General features: G+C 42.6%; 1 protein-coding gene across 6 annotated transcripts in view; it reads left to right on the top strand.

Annotated features, from left to right (window-relative positions):
- greb1l (GREB1 like retinoic acid receptor coactivator) overlaps positions 1–25811 on the top strand; it is a 201474-nt gene that overhangs the window by 123677 nt on the left and 51986 nt on the right. For all 6 annotated transcript variants that reach the window (XM_078397305.1, XM_078397307.1, XM_078397306.1 and 3 more), the window contains 9 exons: positions 213–389; positions 2877–3029; positions 5582–5713; positions 6911–7069; positions 11601–11717; positions 13599–13736; positions 18324–18509; positions 20552–20878; positions 22872–23000. In XM_078397305.1, coding sequence (XP_078253431.1) covers positions 213–389; positions 2877–3029; positions 5582–5713; positions 6911–7069; positions 11601–11717; positions 13599–13736; positions 18324–18509; positions 20552–20878; positions 22872–23000 — 1518 coding nt within the window. The remainder of the gene's footprint in view (positions 1–212; positions 390–2876; positions 3030–5581; positions 5714–6910; positions 7070–11600; positions 11718–13598; positions 13737–18323; positions 18510–20551; positions 20879–22871; positions 23001–25811) is intronic.

Raw genomic sequence — 25811 nt, 5'->3', positions numbered from 1 at the left:
CCAGGTATCTACAGTTCCTTCTTGCACAAGATAAAAACATTGTACTTATGTTGACTTGGAATTGGGAGTCTGAACAAATTTTACAGAGGGAAAGCAATCCATTCAACTGAAGTGCTTCATAGGAAACAACATTTTTTCTTGTGAGGTGCTCTTGAATCCAAATGATTCATCATCATCACTGCCTGCTCTTGGTCCTGTTGCTATGACTACAGGTTTCTCGGGAAACTGCATAGGCTGCGGGGAGAAAGGATTTCGGTACTTCACTGAGTTTTCCAATCACATCAACTTAAAGCTGACAACACAGCCGAAGAAGCAGAAGCACTTAAAATATTACCTCGTCAAAAACTCGCAAGGTGTTTTCTCAAAGGGACCTTTAATTTGCTGGAAAGGTAATTAAACTTAATACGGCATATCTTTCTCAAGCTTCATTATCCCGTTTTATGTGATAATCAACAATTTTCAGCTAGATTTTCATTGGTACCTTTCAATTTTTTTAATGTGATCAGATATTCACCGCAGTATTTATTGAGTAAAATATAATGGAAGAGTAACTTTATAAACTAACTTATTAAATTGATAACAATCAAGAGATGTTTATAACACCCATATTATGTAACCAGACAGAGGAAGATTTTTTCTTTTTCAAGTGTTGTAAGTGCACATTTGTATATAAATATTGGATTTGTCATGTTGCTAAAATATCAAACTAAAATTTCATAATATATTGACTTCCTGCCCAAAGAATTACATGGGCAGATCTTTCAATTTTCACTTTGCCCACAAGTGCAAAGGTGACATATCTATTAATTCCTCACCTTCTTGTTTCAATGAAAAGGATGGGCTTTCATTTTTATTACTTGTAAAGCATGGGGCAAAGAAGAAAAGCTAAATGGAGATAATAGCGTGATTGCAGAGGAGATTTGCCTTCATCATTTTAAATGCACTACAGATGTGAATGCCTTACATATACATCCATATTAGTAGTCTATGACCAACATAGACTTGAACCCGGCCTTGTATTTATTTTGAAGTGCTTAATCAGTGACATAATGTAACAAGGCAAGATGTTTTTTGCCAATTAGATCTAGCTGGCTAACATCCCAGTGACTGAGTTTGGTTTAGTTTAGAGATACAGCGTGGAAACAAGCCCTTCGGCCCACCGAGTTCACGCCAACCAGCGATCCCCGCACACTAACACTATCCTACACACACACTAGGGACAATTTACAATTTTATCAAAGCCAAGTAACCCACAAACCTGTACGTCTTTGGAGTGTGAGAGGAAACATGAGCACCCGGAGAAAACCCACGAGGTCACAGGGAGAACGTACAAACTCTCTACAGACAGCACCTGTAGTCAGGATCGAATCTGGGTCTCTGGCGCTGTAAGGCAGCAACTCTACCGCTGTGACTCCTTGCCACCCTATTGAAGTCTCGAACTTGTCTGGACATCTTTATTTTAAAAACGGAATGAGTGTTTGAATATTGCACTAAATTGTAGTTTTGAAAGTTTGTTTGCAATTTTTGAGGAAAATGAATTGGAATGCTCAAATATGGCCTGAACACTCTGGGTTGTAGAGTCATGCAAATAGGAAAGTATGCAGTCAACGGCAAGACAATTACAAAGTATTGATGTACAGAGAGATCTTAGGGTTCAAGTTGGTTCAAGTCCATAATTTCCTTTAAAGTGGTAATGCATAGAATGGTAAAGAAAGTGTGTGGTATGCATGCATTCATCTGGCGGGGCATTGAGTTTAAGAGTCAGGAAGTCAAGAAGCAGTTTTATAGGACTTTGGTCAGACCACATGCAGTTCTGGCCATCATTACAGGAAGGATGTAGAGGCTTTAGAGAGGGTGCAGATGAGGTTTAGAAGAATGCTACCTTGATTAGAGGGTATGACCTACAAGGAGAGGTTAGATCGCTTTCTCTGGAAACTGAGGGGAGACCTGATAGAAATCATGAAAGGTATAAATAGGGTAGTTGGTCTGAACCTATTTCTCCAGGTGGGAATGTCAGAGACGAGAGGGCATAGCTTTAAGGTTGGAGGGGCAAAGTATAAAGGAGATGTTGGGGCAAGTTTGTTTTACACAGAGAGTAATGGGTGCCTGGAACATGCTGCCAGGGGTTGCAGTGGAGGCAGATTTGGTAGTGGTATTTAAGAGGCTTTTAGATGGGCACATTGATATGCAGGGAATGGAGGGATATGGACCATGTGCAGGCAAAGGAGATTGGTTTAACTTGTCATCACAGTGGGCACAGGTATTGTGGAGCAGAGGACCTGTTCCTGTGCTGTACTGTAATATAATTGTATTATATTCATGTCAATGAAATGGCAATAGACCAAACACACAAACATTCTTTGCAAGAATGATTCCAGGAATCATTTGATGGAAGAAGGAATGGAGCGTTTGACAAGACTGGGCCTCTACTCGCTGGAGTTTAGAAGGTTTGAGGGGGGACCTCATTGAAACTTACAGAATAATGAAAGGCATAGATAGAGTGGATGTGGAAAGGATGTTTCCACTGGTGGGAGAGTTTAGGACCAGAGGTCATTGCCTCAGAATTAGAGGGCACTTTTTTAGAAAAGAGGTGAGGGGGAACTTCTTTAGTCAGAGGATAGTTCTGCGGAACTCATTGCCACAGGGGGGTGTGGAGGCCAAGTCAGTGGATATTTTTAAGGCAGAGATAGACAAATTCTTGATTGGGACGGGTGTCAATGGTTATGGAGAGAAGGCAGGATAATGAGATTAGGAGTCAGAGACCAGCCATGATTGAATGGCAGAGTGGACTCGATGGGCTGAATGACCTAATTCTGCTTGTATAACTTGTGAACACAACTAATTATAACATTCACTCTGTGTATGAATGTTATTAGAATGCCGGACTCGTCAATTGCCCAGCAGTTACTCGTCTGCATTAACTTCAACCAAGCCAGTTACCACAGTCGTTGGATCCACCGCACCTTCTCCCAATATTGACACCGTCTCATCCAGTGTATGCAGTACCACCATTGCCAGCTGTCAGACAGGTAAGCTTTTGACTTTGCCGTCTACACACGTTCAAAGGTGCAGTGCGTTGTATAGAATACAATCTATATTGCATGATAGATCAGCCAGGAATGATAGGATAGATTAGCCATGATTGAATGGCAGAGTAGACTTGATGGGCCAAATGGCCTAATTCTACTCCTATCACTTATGACCTTGTGATCTGATTGAAATGATGAAGACAGTACTCGATAGATAGACACAAGATGCTGGAGTAACTCAGCGGGGCAGGCAGCATCTCTGGAGAGAAGGAATGGGTGACGTTTCGGGTCGAGACCAGCATCTGCAGTTCCTTCCTCCACAAGGCAGTACTCCATGGTACTTAACTGATTCTGCTTACATTGAGATATTGGTCAGTATCAATTTGGAATGTGGGAGGAAACGTCTTCTTCTTCTTGCGTTTGAGGCAGCAGAAATTATGTAACGCCCTCCAGGCGCTGTAGCCATTGCAATGTGCTGTTGTTGAGGGCCGTGAGGTCCGGGAGAAAACTGGAGCCCCTGGAGAAAACCCACGAGGTCACAGGAAGAACGTGCAAACTCCACACTGGCAGCACCCATAGTCAGGATGGAACCTGGGTCTCTGGTGCTGTGAGGCAGCAGCTCCACCACTGTGACGCCCCAACAAGTTGGCCTATATGTATAATTGTGTAACAAGAATGACTGCATTTGAGAGGTTATGCATTAGTTAGAATGGAAAGTTTCATAACAATGTAAATGCTTCCCTTTTCCTCCTTTCGAAGTAGTATAAATCGTAAATGCTTATGTACTACAGTCTCTGTTTAGTTTCAAACAATGTCTTTGCATTGCACATATCAAGAAGTGCCCTTGGCCATGATCTGAACTTCGTGTTGTTCAAAGCTGAAAAGTAATCCTGAAGCTAAACAGAGCATTGACTTATCTCAAAGGAAATTGAAATTTAAAAGTGACAAATTGATGAATTGTTGCCACTCACTCTGGTAACGTATATTCAGATGCAGCCTTGAAACTTCAGGATAGAAATATTAGCCTTGGAAAGACTGTAGTGTCGACTCAACAGAGGTACATGTGGCTTTCTAATAGCTCATTTATAAAGGCAGCATCCATAAGATAGGTTTTTATTCCCTTGAGTTTTCAAGGTTAAGGGAATGATGTAACTGAATTGCTTCAAGTAATTAAACAGTCACTCTGGGTGGCTGTATGTTTTAATCAATTTGAAAAATGTTCAGGGGTTTGTGATAGATTTTTAATTAGATGAGTACATGAAAGATAGAATGACAGATTAACAAAATATAGACACAAAAAGCTGAAATAACTCAGCAGGTCAGACAGCATCTCCAGAGGAAAGGAATAGGTGATGTTTCGGGTCGAGAAGCATCTATTTCTTTTCTCCAGAGATGCTGTCTGACCTGCTGAGTTACTCCAGCCATTTGTGTCTATCTTCGGTGTAAACCACCATCTGCTGTTCCTTCCTACACATTGAGGGTTGAACAGGTGGGGTAAGGTTGTTGAGACGAGGAGATTCAAAAGCCGGCTTTGTTCCGAAGGTTTTATTTTCTCTGTTTCTCCCTTTTCCTTGACTCTTATCTCACGAGCTAATTATGTTGTCCCAGTTCCACTGCGCCTTGCCCGAGATTAGTGATCGGCACAAACTAGTGACTTTGTTACGTCATTGCTTTCTTTCACAGAATTCAGTTATAAATGCTGCCATTTATATCATTGCAGACTTTCAGCATTCAATTAAATATAATACATTATGGAACTGTGTGATTGAAAATAGCTGAATGTAGGAAAATACAATCATCGAGCATTTTGAAAAACTGCAGATTTTGTGCCTCATTTTATTTTAAAAATCGGCCAAATAGAATGTTTTTGTACTTCTCAACAGATCACCTGAGATATTCATTTTTCAATAGAGTTTATACTGTACATCCTTCATAAGACTGCACATGTCAAAAAATGTTAATCATGTTTTATTACACTGTAGAGAGCAATGACATTGTATTATCCTACTTTTGTTCTACAGTAATTCACTAGTCATAGAGTCATAGAGTGATACAGTGTAGAAATGGGCCCTTCGGCCCAACTTGCCCACACCGGCCAACATGTCCCAGTTACACTAGTCCTACCTGCCTGTGCTTGGTTTATATCCCTCCAAACTTGTCCTATCCATGTAATATAATGACATATAAACTAGAAAGCATTTAAATACTCTGCTAACATAGCTTTTTACAAGTAGAAAACCCAACGTATTAAACACAATGTATCGTGGGAAAATATTCTCGAACAGGCCAGGTGAATAACAATTGGAGTTACCTGACCCAGATAAATGCATGTCTAAATCTGGATAAGGCCCCTAACTCTGCTTTGATATTATGCGTGGTTGCTGGAGGTCGGTCGAGGACATGTCACCGAGTACAATGTATACCACAATGTATGTTGGTCAAAATATGTGCTATCAAGTGGAAGGTTTGAAAGTTACAATTACTCAACTCTAATGCTGCCATGACCAAAGAACAGAATGGCAGGTTCATTTGTAATATTTCATGCATTACAGAATCAACATTCAGCCATGGTTCAGCAGCATCTTCGGCCAGTTATTCTGGATGTCAGGACCTGTCCAGGAGTGGAAATGTAGCAAAACCTCTTACGATAGCTGCACAACAACTTGTGAAGCCTCCAACTCCAGGTAACTTTTTAACTTTTCTTATTTCAAAGCAAATCCTGCAGCTTTCCACCTATGGAATCAATTAGATCACATACTATTATGGTCATTGCCCATCAGAATTTAAATTTTATTCCAATAAGATTATTATTTGATATACTGCTTGTATTAATTTTGACTGCATCATTTATCTCCTAACTCATGCTTTTCCAGCATCTTAACGTTGTTAACTTTTTATTTAGTTTAGTTTAATTTAGAGATACAGTGCAAAACCAGGCCCTTTGTCCCATTGTGTCCTCGCCGACCAATGATCAGCACTATCCTACACACTAGGGACAATGTACAATTTTTCCGAAGCTAATTAACCTACAAACCTGTACATCTTTGGAATGTGGGAGGAAACTGGAGCACCCGGAGAAAACCCACATGGTCACGGGGAGAACGTACAAACTCCGTACAGACAGCACCTGTGGTCAGGATCGAACCCGGCTCTCTGGTGCTGTAAGGCAGCAACTTTACCACTGCAGCACCGTGCCACGCCTTTGTCTTAACTGTTTTCTGCATTCTAAAATCTATGGGGTTTTAAACTTTAATGGGCCCTGTACCACATTGGTTATGGCCTCAGTGGTGACCTCCTCTCCCCAGGCAAGCATTTTTTCCTTTGTAGGGTGGATCACAGTGGGGAGGATATGGGAGAAAACTGGGGCATCCAAAGGAAACCTTTGCTGTTTGATATGATAATATGATAACATTTCGTATTCCCCAACTCTCAAAATCTTCACATTAGTTTCTCCCTTGGGTGTTATTCCCACATAATTCAGTATGTGGGATTAAACAGCAAACAGGTCCCCTGAAAGGAACAAATATGGTTTGATTAATTGATATCTTGTGGCATGTCACAGTGAAATTCTTTGTTTTACATATCATACGCAAAGCAAAGTACGCAAAGAGTCGCCAACAAAGTTACAAGTGTTCAATGTAATCCCCAATGGTCTCTCTTTGTTCTCGGCAGCTTCCCCACGCCGGGTCCCTCTTTGTACTCGGTGACATGTCCTCGACCGACCTCCAGCAACCACGCATAATATCAAAGCAGAGTTAGGGGCCTTATCCAGATTTAGACATGCATTTATCTGGGTCAGGTGACTCCAATTGTCATTCACCTGGCCTGTTCGAAAATCATTATTGTAAATACTTCTTTCATAACACTTGTGTCTTCTGCAGCTCCCTGTGCAAATAACCAGTCACCTGGGTCTATGCGAGTTAATGGTAATCCCAATAGTAATGGCAATAGTGGAAAATCCAATGTTTTCAATGCTGCTTTGCCTCGACCTCAACCTCTTTCAACATCATCTAGTCCTGGCTTGGCATCGGTGGAAAATAGTAAGATTTTAAAATAATTTTCAGCAACTGCACAATATAACCACAATTGTTGCGCCCGCATTATAATAATAATAATAATAATAATAATGCATTTTATTTATATAGCGCTTTTCATATACTCAAAGACGCTTTACAGAGATTTTGAGAACATAGGGAAATGAATAAATAGATAAATAAGTAAATAAATAAATGAACAGAGAAAGGAGACAGAAGGTGAGGTGACCTTCAGTGGTTGAAGGCAGTACTGAACAGGTGAGACTTCAGCGATGTTTTGAATGTGGTGAGTGTGGAGGAGTCTCTAACGGTTTGGGGTAGTGAGTTCCATAGGGTGGGAGCAGCGATGGAGAAAGCCCTGTCCCCCCAGGATCTGAGTTTGGTCCGGATGTGGGGGGATAGGAGATTGGCAGCGGCAGAGCGGAGGGTGCAGGTGGGAGTGTGCCTGTGGAGGAGGTCGGTCAGGTAGGATGGGGCCAGGTTATGGAGGGCTTTGTAGGTTATGAGGAGGATTTTGTACTGGATTCTCTGGGGGATGAGGAGCCAGTGGAGTTTATAAAGGACGGGGGTGATATGGTCACGGATCGAGGTGTGTGTGAGTAGACGGGCAACGGAGTTTTGAATGTATTGAAGTTTATTGATGATTTTTGAGGGTGCGCCATAGAGGAGGCTGTTGCAGTAGTCCAGACGGGAGGTGATGAAGGCGTGGATGAGGGTTTCTGCAGCTGTGGAGGAGAGGGATGGACGGAGACGGGCAATGTTTTTGAGGTGGAAGAAGGCTGTCTTTGTGATGTGTTTGATGTGTTTGTCGAAGGAGAGGGTTTGATCAAGGATGATTCCAAGATTCCGGATGTGAGGTGAGGTGGATACTGGGAGACCATCAATGTTGAGGATGAAGTTTTGGGTGGATTTGGTGAGCGTTTTTGGACCAATGATGATGATTTCAGATTTGTTGCAATTGAGTTTGAGGAAGTTTGATTGAAGCCAAGATTTTATTTCAGTGATGCAGTTTGTCAGTGTAGAGTGTGTGGTGGGGGAGATTGACTTGGTGGAGATGAGGAGCTGGATATCATCGGCGAAGCAGTGGAAGTTGAGACCATGACGGCGGATTAATTGACCAAGGGGGAACGGGTAGAGGATGAAGAGGAGGGGGCCAAGGACTGAGCCTTGGGGGACACCTTGGGGGAGGGGAGCGGTGGGGGATTTACAGTTGTTAATGGAGATGAACTGGTGTCTGTCAGAGAGGTAAGATTTGAACCAGGATAGGGCTGTGCCGGTGATGTTAAGGGAGGTTTCAAGTCGGGTGAGGAGAATGGAGTGATTTATGGTGTCAAAGGCGGCGCTGAGGTCAAGTAGGATGAGGATGTTGAGGTTGCCAGCGTCGGAGGAGAGGAGAATGTCGTTTGTGATTTTGAGGAGCGCAGTTTCAGTACAGTGGTTTGAGCGGAATCCGGATTGGAAAGTTTCATACAGGTTATTGGTAGAGAGGTGGTATTATAACTATTTCTGATCAAATCACACCTGTTGCAATCACGTACTTTTTCTGATACACTAATTTAATTGTGTTCTTTCATTAGTGATACAATTTGAATGGAAGATAATTTATTATATCCTATGGTTTATGGTCTATTACATTATCACTGTGGAAAATGATAGTTCAGTTTCGTTTATTGTAGAAATACAGGGTGGAAACAGGCCTTTTGGCCCACCGAGTCTGCGCCGACCAGTGATCCCCTCACACGAACACGATCCTGTACGATTACCATACAGTAGCACTATCCGACACACACCTGGGACAATTTACAATTTTACCAAGCTAATTAACCGACAAACCTGTATGTTTTTGGAGTGTGGGAGGAAACCGGAACTCCTGGAGAAATTCCATGCGGGTCCCGGGGAGAATGTACAAACTGCATACAGACAGCACTTGTAGTCAGGATCGCACTTGGATCTCTGGCGCTGTAAACCTGTACCACTACTGCAGCGCCACCATGCTGAATGGTATCTTAGAATCTAAAGTGTTGCGGCTTTGTTATGTATGCTAATTCAATTGATGTACTCAAAGTATTGATGCGCAAGGCCTTACTGAATAGTAAACAGGTACTCTTTAAATGATTGCACCATTTTATCAGGAATAAATTTGGCTGTTCTTCACCAAGAACATTTTGGTTAAAACATATACTGAAAATTTCCTATGTATTCAGGTTTGGAGCACTAACTTTGTGTCCTACGTAAACGAATGAGTTGAGTTTACCTCATTGCTGGAGATGAGACCTGAACACACTGGAAGGGTTTAGTTGAGGGGTTTACATGTTGAATGTTTTAATCTTGCCGCCATTTTGCAGGAGAGATGCGAGACGTTTACATATAAATGTAAATCGGAATACTTAATTACAAATGTGCCTCTGATATGATTTTAGCTCGTGCCGTACAGGTTTCATGGAGGTTGACAAAATACTAGAAAACTGGTGGATTGGATTGGAGTCGTGTAAATGTGCTGATTGTAAAGGGTGCACTGCTAATAAAGTTACAACATTTCTGGGGGCTTTTTCACCTTGTTACACGGTGATTATCCTTACAAACGCCAGTTCCAAGCTAGATCGCTTTCTCCAGATCCCAAGCCATACGTGCTACCCTCCCTTCCAACATGCTGGTCTCAATTGAAGCTCCCCCCGCCCCCTCCCCTCCCCTCACTCCCCATCCCCCCCATTCCCTCCCTCCCCTGATTTCCCTGGTCTGGTTATTTCAATGATTCACTGATACTTTATTGTCACATGTACATGGTACAGTGAAAATGCTTTGTTTTGTAAATTCATATTATCGATAGGCACAATTGTAGATAAGTACAAAAGGGCTACGATCGTGCTGTAAGAATAGTGGACTTCACCGAGGCACTACACAGGTGCCATATTCTGGTGGCAACTTGTGCCTTTCAAGCTCCTTAAAATTACAGAGTCTTATCTTGGCCCTAAAGGCCTATTGTCCTGTTGGCGGCACTGGGTCAGTGTAGCAGGTGTTGGCCTGGCCTGGTAATGCTGTCAGTGTCCTCCACTGTTGCTCTGTCGCTCTGTGCCTCTGCAGGCCGGGACTGATCTAAGCGCCCGACTGACCTGCGGGGCCTGCAGTGCCCCCCCATCACCCCGGCTGCTACAGGACCCAATGTACCGACATCTCAACCCACAGACGCACTGTCCCTTCGCCTCCCACAGCTAACCTCTCTTAATTTTTAGTTATCTTTGTTTGGGTATAAATGCGTGCAAGGAGAAATTTGCTTTGATTCTCCAATCATCTGAGAGGGTAGATGTCTCAGCTGAATGCCTGCACCTCAGACTGTGCTGAATTAATGCCAATATGGCCACCAGAATCATGAGCTGCCTCCTGCTTCTGGAGAGAGATAGTGCTCACACTCAACACACTCAGTGAAAAGGACTTGGAGCTGAGCCAAAGCTTATTCACAATGCTGCTGCAGAAGTGGAGAGGTGGATCAAAAGAATTGGAATGGAATAAGTGGTCATTTTCTTTTTTTTCCGAACAGCTGCCTCATAGAAATACAGTCGGAAAAAAATGTTTAGAGGATAATCTTAGAGAAATTTAGCCACAGAATTCTAATTCTTGCTAAGTATCTTGTAATGCCGAAATGGAACTTTGGAATCAAATGGAACTTCCCCCATATTGATTCCATCTACACTTCACATTGCCTCAGGTTGGCAGTCAATATAATCAGGTCCATTTCCTCACCGGTCATTCCCTCTTCTCCCCTCTCCCAATGGACAGAAGAATCTTCATAAGTTATTAGAGCAGAATTAGGCCATTCGGCCCTTCAAGTCTACTCTGCCATTCAATCATGGCTGATCTACCTTTCCCTCCTAACCCCATTCACCTGCCTTCTCCCCATAACCCCTGACACCCGTACTAATCAAGAATCTATCCATCTCTTGCCCTAAAGGCACCTTGAAAGCACAAACCCCCCAGTTTAGGATGGCACATGAAGCTTTTCACTGTATCTTGGTACACGTGATAATAATAAATCAATACCAATTGAAGTTGACCACTAAATTCTGAAGTGATAATGAATTTCTCCCTTCAGGGGATTACAAATCATTGGATTATGTGTCCCAGAGAAATGTGGATGCCTGATTTAAGTTTATTTAAGGCTGAGATACGTAGATTCTTGGATTACAGGAAAATAGAGTTGGATTTAAAGGTCAATCAACCATGATATTGAATACCGCAATGGGCTTGAAGATTCATATTAGCTGCCATTCCTATTCCTACGTTTTATGCTCTTGCATCATCTAAAAAGTCATTCTGATAAATCAGTTACTTTTTATATCCTTGTTATTCAACTCTTTATTGCAATAGCTTGAAAATGGTTACGCATTAAAATTAATCTTTGCATTAATATTGCAATGATACATTTATTAATACATTATATAACTAATAAACGCAATAATAAAATTAATACATGCAATAATAAATGCCTTGATATTTGCCGATTTTCATGAGGAAATGAAAGCCCTTCCTTCTGTACTTGCAGGCATCATGACAAGCTCTGGACCACCTAAGAAGCGTCACCGTGGCTGGTCACCTGGCTCCCCCATTGCTACGCCTACAGTAGTCCCTGTTCCAGCTGTGAGACCAGTGATGAGACCTGGTAAGTCTCTGGACACCCCATCCACACCTCTTCTGGAGCTGCTTGTCGTGTGACTACCCCAGTTTCAATGAGTTATTTGAGGAATTTTTACTTTTCATTTAGATTCTTTCTGACTTCAGTGATATTGTCTGAGAACACATTGTCAGGTAGCACATGGTCATACCAAGTTCTACCACTAAACATTATTCCCTTATCATGTATCTGTATGCTGGGGATGGCTCAATTGTAATCATGTATTGTCTTCCCGCTGACTGGCTAGCACGCAACAAAAGCTTTTCATTGTACCTCGCGCGATACACGTGACAATAAACTATAACTGAAATTGAAATTAAATTTAAGTTAGAAGGGAGCTATTGCATTAGATTCCCACCATAAAATCAGCTTCAAGACCATAATTTCTATCCAAGGGCATCATCTGGACTGAGCTTAATGTTTGTTCAACTGATCCTTGGATGAGGTTGTGCCTTCCTCATGGGTCTTCATTCCCAAGATCACCTTACTCCATCTCTGTTGACACTACCTTTGCCTATGCCAAGCTACTGTTGAACCCCTTAGCTGTGGTACTAATGAACTTGACTGTTTAAAAAATATCCTCCTGGGTGATGTCCTATCTTCCACCCTGTGTAGATTTGAAATCCAAAACACTATTTCCCAGATCCTCACTCACACAAAGACCTGTTTACTCACCACCACCTCTATGCACAATGGCTCCCAGGTGAACAACATCTAAATTTTAAATTCTTATCCTTATTTTCAAATCCCGCCAAACCTTTATCAATTTTTCTTTTAATCATCTCCTGTCCAGCAGCTTTCCACGATATCTATGCTCCGACAATTTTGGCTTCCTCTGCATCTTGAATTTTATTGCTCCATCACTGGCAACTATGTCTTCAGTTGCTTAGATCCTAGTTCTCCCTTTAAATTCTTCTGATCCTTTAACTCCCTCTCCTTACTTAGTCCTTAAAATTTTCTCTTTGGCTATACTTTGGTTAATTTGCCCTCGAGACATTGTGGTATCAAAGTTGATTTCAAACCCGTCTGGTGGTGCACCTTGAAGCACATTACTACATTAAAATCAAATGTAAATTCTGACTGTAATTCCCTTTTGAAAACTAAGACTTAATCTTACAAACTTTTCACTGGTGGTAGTTTTGAAATCCTACATTCCTCAGAGCCACATCAATACTGCCACAAACTGCCCATATTTTCCCGAAAAAGTCCTTTTCAACCGTCCTCCAAATTTTACAGCTTGCCCACAAGAGGAGTTTAAAGGTGTGATAAATCAAAATTGTTAATTTTAGTCGAAACGAGGAACTGTGGGTGATGGATGTCACAGTTTCAGAATAAGGGGTAGGCCATTTAGGACTGAGATGAGGAAAAACGTTTTCACCCAGAGAGTTGTGAATCTGTGGAATTCTCTGCCACAGAAGGCAGTGGAGGCCAATTCACTGGATGTATTCAAGAGAGAGTTAGATATAGCTCTTAGGGCTAAAGGAATCAAGGGGTGTGGAAGAAAGCAGGAACGGGGTACTGATTCTGGATGATCAGCCATGAGCATATTGAAGTGTAAAAAAATAACTGCAGATGCTGGTACAAATCGCTGCCTGACCTGCTGAGTTACTCCAGCATTTAGTGAATGAGCATAATGAATGGCAGTGCTGGCTCGAAGGGGCGAATGGCCTACTCCTGCGCCTATTTTCTATGTTTCTATGACCCAATACGTCACATATCCATGTTCTCCTGAAGCGCTGTCTGACCCAGTGTCTTTTTTGTTAATTTTAGTACCACGAAACATAACAGCCTGTTTAGGAATGACATTATAACATAATAATTTTGAGGAAGACTGAGACTATTATGCTTCTTCATTGTTTGTCTTCATAGATGCTATGGCACCGATGCCTGTTCCTCCGACAATGCCACCTGGAGTCTTGCAGCCTCAGGCAATACCTGCAGGGGAGACTGTTATCATCCCAGACAATTTATTAAACAATTCTGGAGTGAGACCTGTTATTCTGATGGGTACGTGGTTCAATTCCCTTTCCTGACTTTACAATTGAAACAGCTCAATTGGTAACTTGAGTTACCAATTTCAATTAGAAGTTAATGTAAGTTGCACGTTAGGAGCTGTTTAAAGAGCTTGAAGTTAAAATTACATGTACTCCATTCTACTGTGGGGGTAATTTGCTGAGTTCTTCACAGTAGCAGTGAAACATGAAACTGAAGAACTAATAACCCTTTCTGGGAATCAATAACATATTATCTTTTCTAAGATCAATTGCTCCGGGTAATGAGCGTGCTGAATGAAAATGACAGATTTTGTTCTTGTGATTTAGGCAAAATACAATGTTCAGTCATGCTCAGTAATTAACTGAATCTTTATCTCTACTATTTCCTGTGTATGATTTCAGCACATGTTTTAGCCTGTACGTATGGTATTAGTCTTTATTGTGTTCTTTGGATTAAGTTACTCACTTCCTCTTCTAGAGACAGTGGACATGGTAGACATGTCCAAGAAAAGCAATCACTTTCAGCTGCTACTGTGGTGACTATTTGTTGCAAGGAAGGGAATAAAGTTAATTCATTATGCGGTGAAAGGGTTTTTTTCAACTTCATAGCTCAATAATTTTCAAACAACTTATTGGTGGTCTCACTTTTGACTATGCCTCATCAATACACGAGTTCATGTGTGTTCTCGGTGTGGACTCCTGACTATCGGCGAGACCGATCGCAGGCTGGGAGACCGTTTCGCTGAACTCCTGCGCTCGGTCCGCCTTGGCCTACGTGATCTCCCAGTTGCCAAAAATTTTAACTCCACTTCCAATTCCCATACTGACCTTTCTGTCCTGCCCTCCTCCACTGAGGCCACATGCAAATTGGAGGAACAACACCTCATATTTTGCTTGGGCAGCTTACAACCCAGCGGCATGAATATTGATTTCTCTAACTTCAAGTGACCTTTGCTCTCTGTCCCTCCCCCACCCTAGTCCCCCTGCTAATTTTACCATCTGTATTCCTACATTATCACCGCATCCTCAGCCAACAATGACATTGTGGGCTGCACCTTTCCCGAGTCATCGATGCAGGCTCTGCTTTCTTCTGTATCTCCCTATACCTCCAGTATCCCCCTCTCTGACTCTTAGTCTGATGAAGGGTCTCGACCCGAAACATCACCTATTCCTTTTCTCCATAGATGCTTCCTGACCCGTTGAGTTACTCCGGCATTTTGTGCCCCATCTTCGGTGTAAACCAGCATCTGCAGCTCCTCCTTACGCACTTGAGGATTTGCAAGATTGCTGATGCTTAGATGAGTAACAGTGTCTAGCTGATGCAGAACAACTATATGAAGTTGATGCAGTAACTATTCCCTCCACACCAGCCTTCATCTAATTTATGTATAGATTTGGGGTAGGTAGCTGAGGTTGATCAATAAGTAAGCTGTATTTTGCTGCTGGGTGTGATCCTTGATATTTAACCAGGAGCGTAATCAGCATGCAGCTGAAGCTTTTCTTATTGCCACGCAAGCGCCTGATAGTAATCAAGGCCAGAGATCTTGATTTCAATTCATTTGTATTTGTTTTATCTCAAAGACAGTAAAACCAGCTGCTTTTTGCACTTCAATGCTTTTTTACCGGCAAGTACCTGGAGATAGAAGGAATTGCAGAAGCAGGAATCTTGAGCAAAACACAAAGTGCTGCAGTAGATCTTGAGCAAAACACCATGAACTCAGCGGGTCAGGCAGCATCTATGGAGGGAATAGATAGGCGATGATTCAGGTTGGGGCCTTTCTTGAATCAGAACCATTCTGGAGAAGGGTCCTGAACTGAAACATCACCTATCCATTCCCACCACAGATACTGCATGCCTTGCTGAGTTACTCCAGCACTTTGTATTTTGCAGTTAGTTATACCTGCCAGATTTGTCCAGCGTTTCCTGAAGATAGGCACAAAATGCTGGAGTAACTCAGCAGGTCATGCAGCATCTCTGGAGAAGATGAATAGATGACATTTTGGATCAAAACCGAAAGGGATTCTTGATATCTCCAACTCAGTTTCATACAGCACATTTATAATTTGAATATGTATCTGGATATAACAAGAAGGGTGGCACAGCTGGTACAGGGGCTGCCTCGCAGTGTCAGAGACTCCCGTTCCTGGCTGCTGTCTGTGTGGAGTTTGCATGTTCTCCCTGTGACCATGTGGGTATCCTCCGGGTGCTCCAGTTTCCTCCCACATCCCAAAGATGTGTGGGGTTATAGGCTAATCGGCCTCTGTAAGAAGGATGAGAGGGGATCTTATTGAAACATATAAGATTACTAAGGGATTGGACACGCTAGAGGCAGGAAACATGTTCCAGAACCAGGGGCCACAGTTTGAGAATAAAGGGCAGGCCATTTAGAACAGAGATGAAGAAAAACTTTTTCACCCAGAGAGTTGTGAATCTGTGGAATTCTCTGCCTCAGAAGGCAGTGGAGGCCGATTCTCTGGATGCTTTCAAGAGCTCTTAAAGATAGCAGAGTCAAGGGTTATGGGGAGAAGGTAGGAACAGGGTGCTGATTGTGGATGATCAGCCATGATCACAGTGAATGGCGGTGCTGGCTCGAAGGGCCAAATGGCCTACTCCTGCACCTATTGTCTATAGTGTATCGTCTAACAATGGTCGGCGTGGACTTGGTGGGCCGAAGAGCCTGTTTCAAATTTTAATCACAATTATGCTACAGTGTAGGACTGCACATGTGGTCAGTCCAATGCAAAACGCAAAGATGCATCAATTGCCTGGTATGTTTGTGGGAAAATCTGCTCCAAAAACCTGTGCTAGCTTGAATCTGGTGAAATATTCCCTTCAATTTATGCTGATGGAGGAGAACACCCTTAGAGGATTTAAAGTTATGGCTTAGGCCATCACCTTCAGCAGTTAGTATTTTTAGACTTTTCAAAAACATTTAAAATATTTGAAGAATTATCATTTCAGTTTAGTTTAGAGATACAGCGCTTAAACAGGTCCTTCGGCCCACCGGGTCCACGCCGACCAGCGATCCCCGCACACTAACACGATCACACACACACCAGGAACAATTTACAATTATGCCAAGCCAATTAACCTACAAACCTGTACATCTTTGGAGTGTGGGAGGAAACCGGGGAAAACCCATGCAGGTCACGGGGAGAACGTACAAAATCCGTACAGACAGCACGCGGAATCAGGATCAAACCCGGTTCTCTGGCTTTGTAAGGAATCAACTCTACCACTGCGCCACCGTGCCACACATTTGTTTAAGTGTTAATGTTTTCAGAATATCTTTTACTGTTTCTGAAACATTCATAATGACTTGATAACGCGAATGACTGATGTGACCCAGCCAGATGTCAAAGATTCTCAGCATTTTCATGGGGGAAGTTTTGGACAGGCAGTGAGCATTGTGCCTTCTGCCCTCCCTTTACACATGTCAGGACTTAGAATCTGAAAATACCAGGAACTGCAGATGCTGAAATCTTGAGTAAAACACAAAGTGCTGGAGTAACTCAGTGGATCAGGCAGCAAGTTGGAAATAAAAAGGTCCAAACAACGTAGAAGGTGGGCAGGGGGAGACCAGGTGGAGGAAGAATATTGGAAATAAGAGAAGGGGTTGTCACTGGAAGGGAGGCAAGTTGCCTGACCCACTGAGTTACTCCAGCAGTACTAATGTTTTAGGTTTTTTTTGTGTTTGTTTTAGAGATACAGCGTGGAAGCAGGTCCTTCGGCCCACCCATTCCACGCCGATTATTGACCACTTGCACACTAGTGTAGGAAGGAAATGCAGATGCTGGTTTACACCAAAGAAAGGCACAAAATGCTGGAGTAACTCAGCGGAACTCAGTGGGAAGGGTCTCAACCCGAAACGTCACTCATTCCTTCTATCCAGAGATGCTGCCTGCCCACTGATTTACTCCAGCAGTTTGTGTCTATCTATTCGTACACTAATTCTCCCACTTTCGCATCCGATACACAAGGGGGAATTTACAGAAGCCAATTAACCTACAAACCTTCACGTCTTTGGAATGTGGGAAGAAACCTGAGCACCCGTAAAAACCTCACACAATCACAGGGAGAACGTATCACAGGGAGGCAGCACCCATAGTCAGGATCGAACACTGGTCTCTGACGCTGTGAGGCAGCAACTCTACAGCTGCACCATCATGCCTTTACCTTAGAATCTGATGGCTCTGCCATGTGTCTGGGCTTCATTGTGAAGGTTACACCTGTCACTTTCCAGCAAGGTGACCTCCACTATAGTCTTGTATAGGAAGGAACTTCAGATGAATAGACACGAAAAGCTGGAGTAACTCAGAGGGACAGGCAGCATCTCTGGGGAGAAGGAATGGGTGACTTTACGCTTCAAGAAGGGTCTCGACCCGAAACGTCACCCATTCCTTCTCTCCAGAGATGCTGAATTACTCCAGCCTTTTGTGTCCACTATAGCCTTTTCATGGGCTGGTTAGCACGCAACAAAAAGCTTTACCCTGTACCTCGGTGCATGTGACAATAAACTATAATGTACCCCAATGCAGACAAATAATTTGATCTTGAATATTAAGGAAAGACTCAAATATGTTTTGTTTCTCTTTGCAGGTTATGGTTCTTTGCCGTATTTTTATGGCAACGTTGGTGATATTGTAGTGAGTCCCCTACTTGTGAATTGTTACAAATTTCCACAGCCGACATCAGCTGAGCTGGAACAACTGGGAGTTTCCAACAGCCAGATACTATCAGTGGAAAACATGATCCTCTTAACAATACAATATCTGATTCATCTTGGTAAGATTTTAAGCACTTTATTAGAAATATCTTGATACACCAATTCTTTTAATTCTGCTACACTAGCTAATAAGTTCTGTAAGGATTTACAGCCGGCAAACCAATGTTGATCTCCAGCGCTGGAGTTCGTGGAGCTAACACGTGCACAACTAAATTAAGTTTTATTCTGGACTTTGCTGGGTTTATAGTTGGAGATCAGCAGAGACTCCCAAAGAATTTAACAATCCCTTCACCTTTCTGCATGTGATGCTCTGATTTATAAAATAATGATTCATTGAAATAAATTAGTAATAGAGTCATAGAGTGATACAGTGTGGGAACAGGCCCTTCGGCCCAATCTGCCCACACTGGCCATCATGTCCCAGCTACACTAGTCCCACCTGCCTGCGCTTGGTCCTTATCCCTCCAAACCTGTTCTATCCATGTACCTGTCTAACTGTTTCTTAAACGTTGGGAGAGTCCCAGCCTCAACTACCTCCTCTGGCAGCTTGTACCCACTACCCTTTGTGTGAAAAAGTTACCCCTCAGATTCCTATTATATCTTTTCCCTTTCACCTTGAACCTATGTCCTCTGGTCCTCGATTCCCCCACACTGGGCAAGAGATTCTGTGCATCTATAGGCAATAGACAATAGGTGCAGGAGGAGGCCATTCGGCCCTTCGAGCCAGCACCGCCATTCATTGTGATCATGGCTGATCATTTTCAATCAGTACCCTGCCTTCTCCCCATACCCCCTGACTCCGCTATCCTTAAGAGCTCTATCTAGCTCTCTCTTGACCCAATTTATTCCTCTCATGATTTTATACACCTCTATAAGATCACCCCTCATCCTCCTGCGCTCCAAGGAATAGAGGCCCAGCCTACTCAACCTCTCCCTACAGCTCAGACCCTCTAGTCCTGGCAACATCCTCATAATTAGATCATCTGCTGTTTTGTAATCTGAGGCAGGTGACACGGTCAGATTATATTAGCTATGGGCTGTTTTGTAGTTATTTCATCCTGTACATAATATATTTACACAGACCCCAGCCATAATGCTGTTTATCGTTTTTTGTTCAGTTTTTACTTGCACATGTTTTAAGACCTGCGCAATTACTAAATTAGGTAATATATACGACAGGTAACACTTGCACTTCACAACTCCTGGTAATAACCATCTACGGCATGAGGGAATCAATACCACTATTCCTGCCCTAATATTCAACCCTTCCTTATCCATATATTCTGCTACTAGTAAAGTACTAAATGTCTCACCAAAAGGCCGGTGTTGGTGCCTGTGCCTGTGTCCACAAGGTCACCCACATTGAGAGGGTTCAGGGCCATGGTTCAATGGTGCTTCTATAGTCCCACATGCAAACACACATTGAAATTATTTTCTTACATACAGTCCAGTGCAGCAAACCCATACCCAACCACATCCTTTATTACAGAAATAATCCACTGATTCCGCATGCAAGAGGCACCATGCTTTGGAGCCATTTTCAAAGTTCAGTCCGTGCTCTGGTTCTTATGAGTGGTGCCCGATCCAGGCAAGCCCCAGCCTGCTGCGGGACTCCAACCGTCGCCCTCCTTGGTTGCCACATCCCTCTTCTCGCCCGTCCAACTTTGTGCTCTGGCAGTGCCTCCCACCCCAAGTCTCCCATCAGATAAAAGTCTCAATCAACTCTGCAAACTCAGCCCTCAAAGTAATCTCCCAGAATCGGCTGGAGTCAGTGGGAAACAATAGTATTTGTAATTGTCATGATTGTTTGTGGCTGTTTCTGAAAAGTAACCCTTGCAAAAATCATGAGTTCATGGCATTTTACGAGTCAAGTAATTATCTTGGATGATAGTTGTGTTATTTGGTTTCATTGAGTAGTACAGGTGTCAGAGGTTATGGGGCGGTGCAGGAAAATGGAGTTAGGAGGGAGAGATAGATTAGCCAAGATTGAATGGCGTAAACTTGATGGGCCGAATGGGCTAATTCTGCTCCTGTCGCATGATCTTATGATTTATGTATATATTTCAGAATTCAATCATTGGGGGGTATTTGGTTGTTTCAGGTCCAGACCAAATGCCGCTCAGGGAAGAATTTGAACAGATTATGCTGAAAGCTATACAGGACTCAAGCCTCAAAGACCGATACCTGCAGCTGGGAGCCCCTTGCTCCACTGTGTCTCCAGGGCAGTTACCTTGGCTGGCCCGCCTTGCCGCCAGCGTGTCGAGAGATCTGGTGCAAGTTGTTTTTTCTCAGAATTCTCTGGCAGAGGGCATCTCGGAGACGTTGAGAACATTTGGCGATGTGCATCTTCAACAGAAAGTACCGAACTACGTGGTTGTAATTTGTACATCAAAGATCAGAGGAAATGAATTTTGTGTGGTGGTTTTAGGTAAGTGTCATTCCAAATCTGTGCAAACTTAACTTTTTAAAAGCTTGGTAACAATGATTAATATTTATTTAAATTAAAATACTTCCTAGGGGATAGAGTTATGATTGCTGTGGTAATTAAAAAATATATATTTCCAAACATTTGTCTGCCCCTTACCTGCCATTTGACTTGAATTATCACTTGCTTATTGTACAGAAGATTTTGTTGCATTACTCCTTGGTCAGTCATGTGCCTGTGGCTGCCTGACTATAGTGCTCACTCTTTGGTCTTCAGGTCTTGATTCCCCAGGACCTCTTCCAACCAGCTCTTTAACTGAAGTCTTTCTTTAATTATTTGATCCCATGTTAAAACCTTACAGCAATACATTAGCAGCATGAAGTATGGAGAACAAAGATCAGGGACATAGTTCATCTGCAGTGGCTGCAATTCTCCAGTCCGTCTGAGTCAAAGTGAAATTCCTAAGCGATGACAATGTTGGGACAACATTACAGCAAAGGTTTCTGTCATAGAGCTGGAGAATGAATAGGCTATGCTGATAAACCACCAGCAATTCCATAAGACGGAGCAGCAGAATTAGGCCAATTGGCCCATTGAATCTGCTCTGCTGTTCCATCACGGCTGATCTATTTTTTCTATCTCAACCCCATTCCCCTGCCTCCTCCCTGTAACTTCTGATGCCCTCCTTAATCACGAACCTGACAATCTCCAAAAAAAATATCCAATGACTTGGCCTCCACAGTTATCTGTGGCAACAAATTCCACAGATTCCCCACCATCTCACTCAAGAAATTCCTCCTCATCTCCATTCTAAAGGTACGTCTTATCATTCTGAGGTTGCACACACTGGTTCATGCTTCTCCCACTACTGGAAACACCCTCTCCAAATCCTTTCATTATTTGGTAGGTTTCAAGGAGATCCCCTCCCCCCCCCCCCCCCCCCCCTCATTCCCTTGCAATCGAGATCCTTTTCAAGATCCAAATAGAATGGATACAAGCATCTTGATCCTGGGTTTTTCCAGAGGTTCTGCAGGATGCCTGCAGGAATTCTAGTGAGAGACTGATGAAGCCTTCTTGAATTTTGTCTGAAGAGGGGTCTCGACCAAAGAAAATAGAGCAGAGCAAGATAGACCACTAGACCCTAAAAACCGTAGTATGTTATGGCGCCATTTTAGTAGGCAGAAACTTGCAGAAACATTTTAAAAGAAAAATAACAAAATCTGTGAATTGATAGATGAGATATTTTCTGCATTTTTATGGTATCATCACATATACTGTTCCCCCAAAACACTGATTACACTATGAGAGGCATAGTGAACGGCAGGTTTTGCTTACTAAAATGGCGGACTTTGCGCTCCTTTGCGTACTACACTTCAGTATAGGCGTTATCGACGGAGTGGTTCATCTTGCTCCTCTAGTATCTTTGGTCTCGACTCAAAACATCACCCATTCCTTCTCTCCAGGGATGCTGCCTCCTGTCCCGCTGAGTTACTCCAGCTTTTTGTGTCGACCTTCTTGAATTAGGGCCCACTTGTATAAAGTCTTTGTTGTTGCAGTGAGTTTCTGACCTGCCTTGTAAGGTGAAGAACCTCTGCAGACCCCTTATAAGGCAAATTGCATGGGCCTCTTTCTTTTACTTGCACGTTCAGTGATGCCTTTATGAATCCCCAGTAATCTTGATTTATCTTTGAACTGTTGTGCTCAGCAGCTTTACCAATTTTACTATTCCATCTCCCAGATTTCATCAGATGATTACAAAAATACTTGGCCGAAGTACAAAAACTGTTTGTAAATAATTAAATTCTATAACCCAGATGTTTGAAACGTTTTCCATCTCTTACCTCGTTAAACCATATAGTTATAGATTCCGGGCGGAACTGTACTGAAAATAACAATGTTAAAAACTTCAGTTGCGCATTTTATAAAGTGTCACCAATTTCAGCTGTAAACACTTGTGTGCCGTCCCATAAGCAATGAATAAATCTGCTTTCTTCAGGTCACTATCAATCCAGAGTTTTAGCCGAGAGTATGCTCACCACCACTGAGTTTTTGAAGGAAATCAGCTATGAACTAATTACAGGAAAAGTCAGTATTTTGGCATCCCATTTCAAAACCTCCCCCTTTGGTAAGTGTTTCAATCAGATTGTCTTAAGTTCAATTTTCTACATCTGGTAATTGTTCTTCAAATGGAGAAAAAAAAACACTGAACTGTTTTAAGCAAGTTTGAGTACTTTCTGCCAAATTGAGGAAGACATTTGACCTGATTATTAGCCAAGCATTCAATCATTTGTTTGACGTTGGATTTTGGATCTACCAGAGCCCATGAGGTGAATTTAAACCGTCTTTACGTAAATTAAAAGTCATTTATTTCCTTTACAATTGGCCCCATGCTAATTCCAGCAGGACATTTTTGATGCATGTTTGAGATGCGGGATGTTAGGTCCCCACATCAGCTCTCTTGCAACTGTTGAATCAATGAAGTACAATGAGAATAATATTCTATGCCATTGTTTAGTTTCATAACTTGTCGTAGCATTTAAAATCAGGGCCTCTTGATTGCGTGTTCAACTGCATGATCGTTATGTTGTTGTGCCCACAATTGGGAGTTGGGATTTGAGTTGGGATTGGGATTTGAGTATCCGGAGCAAGGAGGTCCCACTGCAATTGTACAGGGCCCTGGTGAGACCACACCTGGAGCATTGTATGGAGTTTTGGTGTCCTAATTTGAGGAAGGACATTCTTGCTATTGAGGGAGTTCAGCGTAGCTTCACCAGGTTAATTCCTGAGATGGCGGAACTGACATATGATGAAAGAATGGATCGACTGGGCTTATATTCACTGGAATTTAGATGAGCGGGGATCTTATAGAATCATATAAAATTATTAAGGGATTGGACAGGCTAGATGCAGGAAAAATGTTCCCGATGTTGGGAGAGTCCAGAACCAGGGGTCACAGTTTAAGAATAAAGGGTAAGCCATTTAGGACTGAGATGAGGAAAACTTTTTTTATCCAGAGGTGAATCTGTGGAATTCTCTGCCACAGAGGGCAGTGGAGGACAATTCACTGGATGTATTCAAGAGGGAGTTTGATATAGCTCTTAGGGCTAACGGAATCAAGGGATATGGGGAGAAAGCAGGAACGGGATACTGATTCAGGATGAACAGCCAGGATCATATTGGATGGCGGTGCTGGCTTGAAGGACTGAATGCCCTACTCCTGCACCTATTTTCTATGTTTCTATTATCACTGTTCAAGATGTAAAGATCGCAGGAATCACAGAGGGGGAGCAATGTACAGTGTGAAGACGGGTCTCAACCCACCTATCCATGTTCTCCAGAGATGCTTCTTGACCCGATGAATTACTCCAGCACTTTGTGTCCATCACAGTGCAAGTGCTGGATATGGATCTGGAAATCCCATGTCAGCTTTGTGACTCAAGAATTATTTACAACTGATACCATGTTTTGGAACTTGTGGCCTGCCTGCTAATTTGTGGTGCTACCACGAAAGCCTTTGCATTAATTATCTGATGTCAATGGAGAAGAAATCAAGGATGGCATACAACAGGCAATCGATTTGCTATTCACACTTTTATCATTTGTAGGCTATCTCCAATGCAACTTAAAACTGCCTACAGCAGGCATGGTGCTGCAATTTGTATATTGCTGTGAAAATACTTAATTTGTATTCACTTCTCACTGGGAGTAGCATGCAAGGTGTAAAAGAGCCAGCTTTGTAGGATATTTCAAGAGACAAATCCATGAGCTGTGGTAGATTTAGTAATGTGCAATGTTGTATGAGGAGCATTTCAAGTCGAGTTAACTGATGCAGATAGAAATTTAATGACAACCAACACATGTCATAATCAAAGTTTGGCTCAGCTTTTTAGTTTTAACATTGATAACGGTAATGGAGATACTTTTTGTAATACTTTAGACTTTAGAGATGCAGCGTGGAAACAGGCCCTTTGGCCCACCGAGTCCATGCCGATCAACGATCACTCTTGCACTAGTTCTATCCAACACATTAGGGACAATTTACAGAAGCCAATTAACCTACAAACTTGTGCGTCTTTGGAGTGTGGAAGGAAACCGGAGCACCCGGAGAAAACCCAAACGGTCACAGGGAGTACGTACCCGTACAGACAGCACCCCTAGTCAGGATAGACCTCGGGTCTCTGACGCTGTAAGGCAGCAGCTTTACCACTGCACCACTGTGAAACTTAATAGAATTGGGTTTAGATATCAAAAAATCCCTGTTGCCCAAGAATCTTCTAAAGAAATAAAAGCAGAATTCTCAGGGCCACATTCAATTGTGTTGAGAATTTCACATAAAATATTACTTTTTCAATCTCTAGTTAATGCTTTACTCTGAGGTAGTTTCACATTAGTTGTTTTGTGGCCTCAATCCCTTTTAAAAAGTGGGTGTGTAATTTTTCTTTGTCTGCATCCAATGTGAAGTGAACCAAGACATTGAGAAGAAATGACAGTTTTATGATCCTTGCTATATTAGATGTCTGGAAGAACAAAGAACACTCTTTGAAAATTTGGCTTTAATGATTTATTATTTTGTTGCTCTGTTTCCACCCTTGTTCCAATCGGGTGTCTGTTCCATTGAGTCCTCCCTCTGCCTTTAGTACAAGAGGAGGCGGGAAACAATTAGTTTTGTTTAGTCTTTAGTTTAGAGATACAGTGTGGAAATAGGCCCTTCGGCCCACCGAGTCTGTGTCGACCAGTGATCCCTGCACACTAAAACTATCCTGCACTAGGGGCAATTTACAATTATACCAAGCCAATTACCCTACATACCTGTACGTCTTTGGAGTGTGGGAGGAAACCGAAGATCCCAAAAAAAACCCACGCAGGACAAGCCCGGAGAACGTACAAACTCCGTACAGACAGCACCCATAGTCAGGATCAGAACCGGGTCTCTGGT

This window comes from Rhinoraja longicauda, chromosome 4 (genome assembly GCF_053455715.1).
Source record: "Rhinoraja longicauda isolate Sanriku21f chromosome 4, sRhiLon1.1, whole genome shotgun sequence".
Taxonomy (NCBI): domain Eukaryota; kingdom Metazoa; phylum Chordata; class Chondrichthyes; order Rajiformes; family Arhynchobatidae; genus Rhinoraja; species Rhinoraja longicauda.
Note: the sequence above shows the minus strand (reverse complement) of the source record. Positions and strands in the feature narration are given on the sequence as shown.